This window comes from Loxodonta africana, chromosome 2 (genome assembly GCF_030014295.1).
Source record: "Loxodonta africana isolate mLoxAfr1 chromosome 2, mLoxAfr1.hap2, whole genome shotgun sequence".
In the NCBI taxonomy this organism is placed as follows: Eukaryota; Metazoa; Chordata; class Mammalia; order Proboscidea; family Elephantidae; genus Loxodonta; species Loxodonta africana.
The window spans coordinates 223,215,200-223,227,236 of NC_087343.1; the positions used below are offsets into that span (position 1 = coordinate 223,215,200).

At 45.7% G+C, this 12,037-nt stretch overlaps 1 protein-coding gene across 1 annotated transcript in view; it reads left to right on the forward strand.

Moving 5' to 3' along the window:
• Positions 1-4,177, forward strand: part of UMODL1 (uromodulin like 1) — a 92,550-nt gene extending 88,373 nt beyond the window's left edge. Inside the window, exon 22 of the mRNA XM_064279741.1 lies at positions 3,438-4,177. Coding sequence (XP_064135811.1) covers positions 3,438-3,619 — 182 coding nt within the window. The 3' untranslated portion in view covers positions 3,620-4,177. The remainder of the gene's footprint in view (positions 1-3,437) is intronic.
• The last annotated feature ends 7,860 nt before the right edge of the window (positions 4,178-12,037 follow it).

Here is a 12,037-nt window from a genome sequence, read left to right on the forward strand (position 1 = left end):
GAACCCGGGTCTCCCTCGTGGAAGGCGAGATTCTACTACTGAAAACACCAGTGGCCCCCGTGTTTCATTCGAGGCTCTACTAAATTAAAAGATGCAAACAATGGCACTGCTGATTCCTCTAAGTATAAAATTTTGTCAGCCATATTATGTTCCATGTATTTTCAAAATTCAAAATCAATTCTCCAGAAGCTGTGTGCTTCAGGTGTTAAGACGGAAACTTCTGGCTGTCTCCCACTGTCTCCTGCCCTCTGCTCCCACGGTAATAGACCCCCTTCTTTTTAGCTAGTTCATGGCTGCCTGGAATAAAAGCCCTAATTCCCAGCCTCCCTTGCGGCTAAGTGCAGCTGTATGTGAAAAAGCTGTTTCAGGTACAGCTGCGTGTAGCTGTTTCATTGCCTCTGGCCAATGAGATGCAAACACAAATGTCCTGTGACAACTTTGGGGCATCCCCTTAAAAAGCACCTGGTGCCTACCCTTCGCCCCCTTTTCCTTTGTCTCTCCCCACTTCCTGCTGCCTGAGCGGCAGAGGAGATGGCTGCAGCCACTGTCATCTTGAGCCATGAGGACACGGCCACCCCCTAAGGATGGGCACATCGAGCTGGAAGGGGCAAGGTTCCCAAGGACTCCATGGAGCAGAGCTGCCAGGCCAGGCCTGGGCTCTGACCTCCAAGTTTTATGTGAGAAAGAAAAGAACTTCTTTGTTCTTTAAGCCACTGTTAGTTTGGGTTTTCCTCTTTCTTGCAAATGAACCTAATTCTGGTTGATCTTCCCTTTCTTGTTTTTCTTCCTAACCTAATGACCCTTCCCACCTCTCTCTACTCTCCTGAACAGAACTCCTGCAGTGTGGCTCCAGGGGATGAGCCAGACTGAGTGTTGATCAGGACTTGGGGATGACTCTGGGCGCCAGGAGGAGGGAGGCCTTTTCAAGGGATGGTGACTCTCAACTCCTGGTTCTTATGCAAAGCATCTGGGAGGTTGTAAAAATATACACAGGTCCCAGGCCACATACCAGACCTACTACCTCGGAGTCCCTGCAGTTGGGTCTCAGGCTCCTGTGCTTTGATGGGTCCTCAGGCAACTGCTGGTCTAGGTCCTAGGACCACATGCTCTCCTGCCCTCTTCATTTTCTCAAATTACTGGGGAGAAGTGGTTGGCCTGGGCCTCTAATAGGAAACAGAATGTCTTTAAAATTCATTCTCATTTATAGAGATGAAGCCTTTTCATTTATTCATAAGAGATTTCAGGCAATGTCAAACGAAAGTGGGAAAAGTACTGGTCTTGGAGCTAAAAAGAAAAAAACAAACAAAAAATACAACCAAACCCATTGCTGTTGAGTCAGTTCTTACTCACAGCAACCCTATAGGACAGAGTAGAACTGCCTCATAGGGTTTCCAAGGAGAACCTAGTGGATTCAAACTGCCGACCTTTTGGTTTGCAGCCATAGCTCTTAATCACTACACCACCAGGGTTTCCGGTCTTGGACTTAGAGACCTGCATTTGAATAGAAGATATGACACGAGCTGTGTGGACTTGGGAAAATTACTGAAACTTCTGAATCCTATCCATTCACTCACTTAGACACCCACTCATCCATCTATCCACCTGTCAATTCACTAAACCGTTCCTCCATCCACTCCTCCATCCATCCACCCACCAATTCACTAAACCATTCCTCCATCCACCTATCCATTTATTTACCGATCCACTCATCCACCCACCTGCTTATCCATCCATCCGCCCGCCCACCCGTCCATCCAACCATCCATCCATCCATCTACCCATCAACTCATCCACCCACTTATCAAATCATCCACCCATCTACTTAACTACTCATCAGATTGTTGTTGCTAAATGTCATGGAGTCAGCTCCTACTTACAGTGGCCTATGTATAACAGAACAAAACATTGCCTGGCTCTGCGCCATTCTCACCATCTTTGCTGTGTTTGAGTCCGCTGTCGCGGCCAGTGGGTCAGTCCATCTCATTGAGGGCCTCCCTCTTTTTTGCAGACCCTCTGCTTTACCAAACATTATGTCCATAAGGTTCTCTATGGCTAATTTTTGGAAGCAGATAGCCAGGCCTTTTTCCTAGTCCGTCTTAGCAAAGTTTGGAGGTGTGAGTCCATCAGGTGCCTTAGAAGAAAGGACTGGTGATCTACTTCCAAAAACACAGCCATGGAAAACCCTATGGAGCACGGTTCTAGTCTGACACATACGGGGTCGCCAGGAGCTGGAGTTGACTCCGTGGCAACGGTTGGACCGGTGCTCTGGAACCATGTCACACACACTCATCTCCATGAGGCTAGGATTATCTCTGTGGCAGGTGGTCGGGTCTCTCCTTGCGGTGTTAAAGGGAAGGTTAGAAGGGCTGGCAGCTTCTTTCTTTCTCAGGCAGCATGGTTTTCTCCTGTTTTTATTATTTTTTAAAATGAAGTGAAATTCGCATAGAAAATTAACCATTTGAAGGTGAACAACTCGGTGGCATTTAGTGCATCCACAACGCTTTGCAGTCACGACCTCCACCTACTTCCCAAACACTGTCACCACCTCAGAAGGAGACCCTGTGCCCCTTAAGCTGTCACTCTCCATTTCTCTCTTCCCCCAGTCCCTGCAACCGCCAGTCTGCTTCCTGTCTCCATGGCTTTGCCTCTTCTGGATATTTCATGTGAACAGAATCACACACGTGACCCTTTGTGTCTGATTATCTCGGCCGCCACGATGTTGCTGAGGTTCATCCCAGCTGTACATGCCTCTGTACGTCATTTCTTTTCGTTGCTGATGGGTATTGCCTTGTAGGGCTGACCCGCATTTTGTTTATCCACTCGTCTGTTGATGCCCACCTGGGTTGTTTCCACCTTTTAGCTGTCATGAATAGTGCTGTTGTGAACATTCACGTGAAAGTATCCATTTGCATCCCTGCTTTCAATCCTTTTGGGTATACACATTCCTGTGTTTCTATTGCCCCTCTTGCAATGCTTTCCTGCCTGAAGACCCCACCCCGCTGTGTTGTAGGATGTGTTCAGGCTCAGCCTGGGTCTCTGTCAGAAATCTGGCCAAGCTCTCCTTCTCCTATAGGGAGGACCTGTGTCTCCCACACTGACCTCGTCCTCGTGGCCCACGCTTAGCCTAAGAGCTAAGCTGGGTGTGCTCCTGGGCTTCGGGCGCCTGCCTCCATCTCTGCTAGCTGAAGATACATGGCCATACTCAGGGGTCCTCACTAACCAGGTGCTTCACATCCATTGTGTCCAGAGGGTAATCATCATGTTGAACAGTCACTACCCCGTCGAGAGCCTGCTCTGTTCTGGGCCCTGCTCTAAGCACCCTGCTTCATCCTCACCACAATTTTCCCCCTGCAGGGACTCCAGTTGGGTCTAGGCCAGAGATGAGTTCCTCCTGGTTTAGGTAGACATCTCACCTTGTACCTGTCACATCCCCCCAGGTGACTCTGCAGGTGGACGGCCAGGCCTGGGAGTGGGCTATGTGGTCCTCATCGTGGTGGCCGTCTTTGCCTTGGTGACAGGCATAGCTGCCCTACTGATCTTGCGCTACCAGAGGATGACTGGGAGATACAACTTCAAAATCCAGTCTGACAACTTTAGCTACCAGGTGTTCTACGAATGAAAGGTCATAGTCGCACTGAAGGAGGGTAAGGAGCCAGACAGGTAAGAAGGGCTTGTCCGCCACAGCTGCCAGGGATGAAGGGAGAGCTGGCCCCAGGGAGCTTCTGCAAAGGCAGATTTGCGTGTGTTAGTGTTTTGTGGGTTGTCACTGGGGATGCATCATCTCCTCCCCAAAAGCAATGGGGAGCAGCTGAAAAGCAGGAAATGATCAATTAGGGATGAGCAACAGGGTTCTACCAGCCTACACAACCACGGGCACCCAGCACCAGAGGCGGTGCAGCCGAGGATGGAGCAAGGCTCCAGGTTCTAGCTCTGCATCTCCACGCTGGGTGATCTCAGCAGAGGTTCTGAACCTCTCGGTGCCTTGGTCTCCTCATCCGTAAAAGGGGGTGGGTGATAGCAGCACCCACTTCATGTAGTGGCTGTGAGAACCTAGCAAGAAACTGCAGGAAAGGCACTTACATGGTGTCTGGCACATCCTAAATGTTGAATAAATTCAGATTGTTATTACTGGTTGTGTCCCCCGACCTGGAAGGCACCAGGGCTCATCGGTTCTTTCGTTGAGGACGTGATGTGGATACAAGGCTGCTGCAGTTCTTTACTTAAACCCCCCAGAACCACCAAACCCACGGCCATTGAGTCAATTTGACTCATAGCGACTCTATAGGACAGAGCAGAACTGCCCCACAGGGTTTCCAAGACTATAAATCTTTAGGTAAGCAGACTGCCACATCTTTCTCCCACAGAGGGGCTGGTTGAGTTGGAACCACCAACTTTTCAGTTAGCAGCCGAGTACTTTAACCAGTGCGCCACCAGGTCTCCTCCATTCTTTACTCAGCAACAGTTGTTTTAAATATCTTAGCCTTTGTATATGAAGATGCTTTTCTGACCTGTCAAAGGGGCGTGTGGATTTTTCTTCCCTTTGGCAAGAATACAATTCGTCATGGGCCAATGACATCTGTTTTGGGGTGTAGTATTGTTCATACGGAGCCCCTGGGTGGTGCAAATAGTTCATGCACTTGGCTGCTAAACAAGAGGCTGGCTGCTCAAATCCACCCACAGGTACCTCGGAAGAAAGGCCTGGCAATCTACTTCCAAAAACTCAGCCATTGAAAACCCTATGGAGCATAGTTCTACTCTGGCACGAGTCAAGGTTGATTCAACAGCAAGTGGCTTATTGTTAGTATAAACCTTTAGTGGGATATGGCAAGACTGTTATGTTTATAAAGGTTCTGCAAATGAATAATAATAAAATCCCAGTCACATTTTGCAACCAGGAGGGCTTGTGGGCACTTGGTGTCCCCAAATGCTACCCAATGTCCCACATGGATGTGGAGGACAGTTCAGGGCAGCCGGAGCTGGACTCTGAGCCCGTAGCTGCAGCAGGGTGTCCAGGTGCAGCTCCCCAGCTCTGCTCCTTTCTGTACCTGTCCTACTGGCATTCTGGGAGGCACCGCCCTGGTATTGGGGGCACAATCTCTCACTCCCCAGTAAGCACGGCAGTCATGTCCTTGGGACATTCCTGGGTTTTCCTGCTTTGCTGCCTGTACACTGACATGACAACCACATTCCCCATTCAGGCAGCGGTGACGTCAGCTCGGTTAGTCATTCATCACGCATTCTGGAGAGCCCCCCGTCCTTCGCGCTGTGTCAGTGCTTGGATGAGCCCCAAGGATGATGAAAACACAGCCCAGTCTGTCCCCAGGAAGCCTGCTGTCAAGCGTTGGTCCCAGACACACCACACCCATGAATGGGTGAGAGGAGCGGTTGGAGAAGGGGACACAGTTCAGGGGAGCCCGGAGCTCCAGAAGTGACGGACACAAGGATCGTCAAGCCCAGCGCAAGCACGGCTCCGCCACCACTGAATCGCCTCCCAACCCCAGAACGCTCCAGCTTTAACATCCCAGGGGTCCACGGGATCCTTCATGGGCTCGCTCACCACGCACATCCATTCCCCAACATTCCGTCAGATACATGATGTCTCACGTTTGCAAAGATGTTCGACAGTGCACTTGAAGTTTTTTTAAAAATAGGACAGTCCTATAAATATTTTGCTAATATTTTTAAGTAGATGAATGTAATCTTCAAAAGTTGGTGGGCAAGTTTTCTTCTGTCTTACCAGCACTTTGGTTTTATTTACGCCCCAATGATTCAAAAGGTACTTTATTAATATGAACATCCTTACAACAGGTAGAAATAATATAAGGTAACTGTATCTCTCTTTTATATTTTTCCAAGTATTTTCAGACTTTTTTTTTTTTCTTAATATAATCCCATCACAAGAAACTTACCCATTATACGGATAAGAAACTAGAGAAGGAGTAGGCTATTTATTTAAGGTCATAAAATGAATTAACGAGGAAATGGATGAAGAACCTAACTATTTTAGTCTAGAATTCTCCCCAGTACATGATTTGTTTTATTTAAAACAAATTAGAATAGTATTAGATAGTAAATGCCCAAAAGTAAAGTGTTTTTCCCTGATGATCTTAGAATGATAACACGGTCTTAGTTTTTAGTTCATGAGATTAAATTTGTTGAATGCAACGGATTGTCACTTGAGCAGGACATTTGGGAAAGAGGGGCACTTTGATTTACTGGATATTCTCAGAGTAGTAAAGAATTACAATACGTAATATGTGTGGATAGCCAATTCTGAACAAGTAAAATAAATGGCATTGAACACCGAAATGTGACTGACTGTGCGGACGCTGTTTGATCCAGCTCATGACTTGGATGTGTTCACTCTGCGTCTGCCGAGAGCCACGTGCTGTGCCGGGTACCACCGGGAGGCCAGGAACATATCTCTGGCTCTTCCTGGGCCACACAGCTGTGTTCTAAGCTCAGCTGGCACCTGCCACTTACCTTTGTTGAGAATGCTCAATAAACCCAGGTGTTGAGTTCCCTAACTGTGTGGCCCTTTTGGGTTCAGATTAAGAGTAGCTGACAATACGTTTTAAAATCTCACTTCATCTATGCTTTTCACGTCATCTCAATAAATACACCCTTTCCATTTACTTGTGTTTTCTGAAATATTGAAAAGTGAGTGTCTTGGTGTCCTACATCGGCAGTAACAAAATGCCACAAAGCAGGTGGCTTTAAAGATCAGAAACTTGTTTTCTCACAGTTCTGGAGGCTAGGAGACCCAATTCAGGATGTGGGACCAAATTCAGCAGAGCAATGCTCTCTCTGTGTGGGCTCTAGGAGAAAATCCTTCCTTGTCTCTTCCAGCTTCTGTAGCCCTGGGCATTTCTTGGCATTCCTTAGCTTGTAGGCTGATCCTCACGTGCTGTTTCTCCCCGTCTGTGACTCTGTCTCGTGTCTGTCCTCTTTTATAGGATACCACTGAGAAGGGATTAGGAACGGGACCCATTTTACTGTGATATGACTTCCTTAATTTAACTGATAACAGCTGCAAAGTAAAACCTTATTTCCCCAAGTAGGTCACACTCTCAGGAGTTAGGACCTCAGCATAGCTTTTGTTGTTGTTGTTGTTGTTAGGGGCCATCAAGTTGGTTCTAATTCATAGTCACCCCATGAACAACAGAACAAAACACTGCCTGGTCCTGCGCCATCCTCACAATCGTTGATATGTGTGAGCTCACTGTTGCAGCCACTGTGTCAATACATTTCGTTCTGGGTCTTCCTCTTTTTTGCTGACCCTCTACTTCACCAAGCATGATGTCCATCTCCAGGGACTGATCCCTCCTGATAACATGTCCAAAGTATGTGAGACGAAGTCTCGCCATCCTTGCTTCTAAGGAGCATTCTGGCTGTAATTCTTCCAAGACAGATTTATTCATTCTTTTGGCAGTCCGTGGTATATCAATAGTCTTCACCAACACCGTAATTCAAAGGCATCAATTCTTCTTCAGTCTTCCTTATTCATTGTCCAGCTTTCACATGCATGTGAGGTGACTGAAAATGTCATAGCTTGGGTCAGGCGCACCTTAGTCCTCAAAGTGACGTCTTTGCTTTTTGACACTTTAAAGAGGTCTTTTGCAGCAGATCTGCCCAACACAAAAGTGCATGAGGGGCAGGCCTCGTGCTTTTCTTCCCTTGACGTTATTGGGGTCCTCCTTAAGGGACCACTGCTCATGACAGGAAGTCAGATGCCCCAGGCCCAGGGAGGATTACCCAGTACGCAAAGCTTACTTGTACTTACTTATTAATCTGTGGTGCACAATTTCCCATGGGTTTCACCACATCTTGGTGGCAGAGGCCTCCCGGCAGACTCTGGATCAAGGCTGCAGCAGCTTTCCCACCATCCTGCTCTGGCTGCTCCTTGGCTTCGAAGCTCTGCCCACCTGCCCGGGCTGGCCCCACCCTGTGGGGGGAGATTTTGTTGTCCCAGGAGGCACTGTGCCCAGAAAACGCCGTCACTGTGACTTGAGGCTTCATAATTTAATATGTAATTTATAAAGGTTATTTTAATAAATATTTTATTGTATTTTTGGTGACAGTATACACAGCAAAATCAGTTCCTGTTCAATAATTTCTACACATGATGTTCAGGGACATTGGTTACATTCTGCATTGTGTCAACATTCTCCTTTTTTCCATTCTACTTGTTTCATTCCTATTAACTTAGTCTCACCACCCCCCTCCACCCCCCACCTACCATCCATGCTTTAGAGTAACTGTTGTCCATCTGGCCTCATACAGATAATTGTTTAAAAGAGTGCAGTACAAGAGAGTGACATTCTTTACTTTTTGAGTTAAAAGGTGACTTCAGGTGATACTTTTGGTTCAAGGTTTAAAGAATATCTCAGAGCAATAGTCTCGGGGATTCCTCCAGCCTCAACGGGTTCAATAATTCTGTATTCTTTGAGAATTTGAAGTTCTGTTCCACATTCTTCTCCCTTTCTTCCAGGATCCATCTATTGTGATCCAAGGCATTGTGCCTAGAAAACACCTTCACCGTGACTTGAGGCTTTATAATTTAATGTGTAATTTATTAAGATTAAGACTGATTTTTAAAATTAGTTTTCCTCAAGTAAAATTAACTTGTGGATCTTTTTCTTTTCTTGACGGTAATCTTTATGGAAGCAGATCGCCAGGCCTTTCTCTATGTTTTTTTAAAAAATTTGCATACATTTGGTAACTTTTAACCATTACTCTTTTTATTGTGGTAAAATACATATACATAAAATCTGTCATTTTAGCCACTTTTAAATACACTTCAGTGGCATTAGTTACATTCACCATGCTGTACAACCATCATCACTATTTCCGAGACATTTTAGCACCCCACACAGAAACTCTACAGCCTTTTAGCAATAACTCCCATTTCCTGCACCCACCCCCACCCCCCCCCCCCCGCCCCACCAACCTCTTGGCAACCACTAATCTATTTTCTGTTTCTTTGCATTTGCCTATTTCAAATATTTCATGTAAGTGGCATCACACAATGTCCTTTCGGGTCTGACATTTCACTCAGCATAACGTTTTCAAGGTTCATCTACATCATAGCATGTGTTAGAGCTTCATTTCTTTTTATGACAGAGTAACATTCCATGTTTGGACAGACCATGTTTTGCTTGTCCAGTCATCTGTTGATGAAGACTTGGGTTGTTCCTACATTTTGGTTACTGTGACTAATGCTGCAGTGGACACTGATACACACATATCTGACTTTAACAATCACTTTTAAGAAGGCCTTTCTCTGATTAATGTTGGATGAACTCAAGCGACCCAAACCCCCTTCAAGAATCGGACCTATTTACAACCTAGTTAATTAGATTCTCTCGGCCATTTTAAACTGTATTTATAAATGTATGCATTTGATTTTCTTTTTAAGGCACTTCAACTGTCTAATCCAACAAGCAATACTTTCCCAAGTACTTTAAAAAAACTCTAGTAAAGCCAATAAAAACTTAAAACTTATAAACACGGTGAGGTAACAGTAAACATTCTGATCCTGTTTACAAATTTAACCCGATCGTCACCGAATTATTTTATGTTTGTAATTTTTTTGGTGACGTCATGTTTTTCCACTAATTGGATGCATGCTGAATCCCTGAGTGTTGGTAATTTTTTGTTATGTATTATGGATTTTAAGAAATACTATGTGGGACGCATATGTCCCTCTGGAGGTGGGATATTTGGAATGAGGCAGGGAAAAATCGTTCTTTCTTAGTAATTTTATTTTGAATGAAAATTCTAAAAACACAGGGTAATACATAAAGACACCTTCCACTGGCTGCACGTGCCTTGTTCAAGCCAGCTGCTTCTTAGTGCTGCCTTCTCTGCCTCGCCTTCTGGTTGACTTTACAGGTAAATGCTTTCCAACCTGTAGGAGCCAGGCGTCATCTGGCACCCCGCTGGCTCCCTGCTTGTTCCTGACAAGATATGAGGGTCTTCCTTCCTCTGCTTTTGGTTTCCCGGCCCACGCTAAGCTGTCTAACGAGGCGAGTTGGTCACATCTACCCCCATGGGTCACAGTTCCATATTGTAAAACTGTCTAGAAGGCGGAGGAGCGAAAAATAAAAATGGCACGTATCTCTACCATTGGGAACCAAGAACGTCAAGAACGTGTGCTTACTGCTTTGAGCCATAAAAGAACTTACTTGAATACTGTCTAATCCTGGGAACCGCACCTTCCCAACAACACAAGGAAAGAATAAATAAGCTTACAAGTCCTATCTCGCTGTTTAGAATGACAAGAGACGAAAAATAAAAATGACACTTATCTGTAAAACTGGAAACGACGTACGTCAAATATGCGCCCTTGCACAGTTCTGAGCCTGTAAATAACTCCTTAGTTTGAATATTATCGAATCACGGAAGCCGTACCTTCCCACTAACACACGGGAAATAGGGAAGGTACTTACAAGCCTTATCTCATGGTACAGAACCCCCAAAAGTCACCAAACTTTCACAAAATCGCTCTTCCACGACGCACCCCCTCATACAACTGCCTCCCAACACTTAAACGTGGCGCCTACCTACTTCCTGGGTTTTTACGTAATTACGTATTACGTAACTCCGTAAGCCCCAGCCCACACCGGCACCCAGTAAAGAGGTACTAACGCCTTTAACGCCTGCCAATTAGCCTCCCGAGACAGAAAACGTGCTTCATGTGTGTCGTTTGTTATGAAAGTTAAATTTCTCTTATGTCTTTCAACTCGAAACCATTAGCCCAAAACAATAGGCACATTTTAAACTAGAATCACAAAGGTATTCTATTGGTGCCTCTAATACGCTTCGTTCTCATGAACGTTACATTTTAAAACACGTATGCATTTTGGGTGTGTATTTTCACCACAATTAAAAAAAAATTTTAAACGTGATTGTAAAATACACATGCAGACAATTCTTAAACTTAATAGGAAAGTGTTAATACAATCAGTTTGATGTACTTTATCCTCATTTGATCCTAAGCCTTCCTGGAGTTAAAAAAGAGTCTTCACCATGGAAACAATTTCTCCGTATCAAAAAGGAAGGAGGCTCCCCTCTCTAGGTGTGAGAGCTTCTGGTCCGAGACTGCACATATTCAATATGTTTCTATCATGCCACTGATCAGACCTTGTAAGAGTCACACTGATGGATCCAGGACTCCAGTCCTACAGATGATCTCCCAGTCCGTGCCCTTCTCTGGGGTGGCTTCACTACTGATTAGATTCAATTTCTCTACTTCTTTCCCGGGTAGTATAAAGGGTTAAGCACTCAACTACTGGCCAAAAGATTGGCAGTTTGAACCCCCCCAGAGGCACCACGGAAGAAAGGCCTGGCAATCTGCTTCTGAAAGGTCACAGTCTTAAAAACCCTACGGACTAATTCTACTCTGCACACATAGGGTCACCATGAGTTAGAATCGACTTGATGGCAACTAACAACAATAACTTTTTCCCTGATCTGAATCTAAATTATTTTCAAGTCCTTCCCATCTGGAGGGGTCGCAGCTCTTACAGTCAGATGGACATATCAGTATCTTTGGCTGGTTCTGTGGTTCCTGAGTTGACATCATGGTAACCATACTCCCTGATCCTTTGATGCACCCGGTGGGCTACCCCTGACTCCACATCCGTCTCCAGATCCTCTGCTGCTCTCCCAGGTTTATTCATGCTTCTGGAAAGAACACCGGCCCATCCATTCTAAACCAAAACCCAACTGCCTGGTCAATCCATGTGAGCATACAGTCCAGCACAACTTGTGGTTTGCGTAGTACTTTAGACTTTTGAGACCTTGTTACGGTCTGTGCCTCACCCCCCAGCCCCACCCCACAATTATGTATTGAAATCCTAACCCCTGTACCTATAAAGGACCCCTGGTGGCACAGCGGTTAAGAGCTTGATTGCTAACCAAAAGGTCAGCCGTTTGAATCTACCAGCTGCTCCTTAGAAACCCTATGGGGCAGTTCTACTCTGTCCTACTGGGTTGCCATGAGTTGGAATCCACTCGATGGCAACAGGGTTTT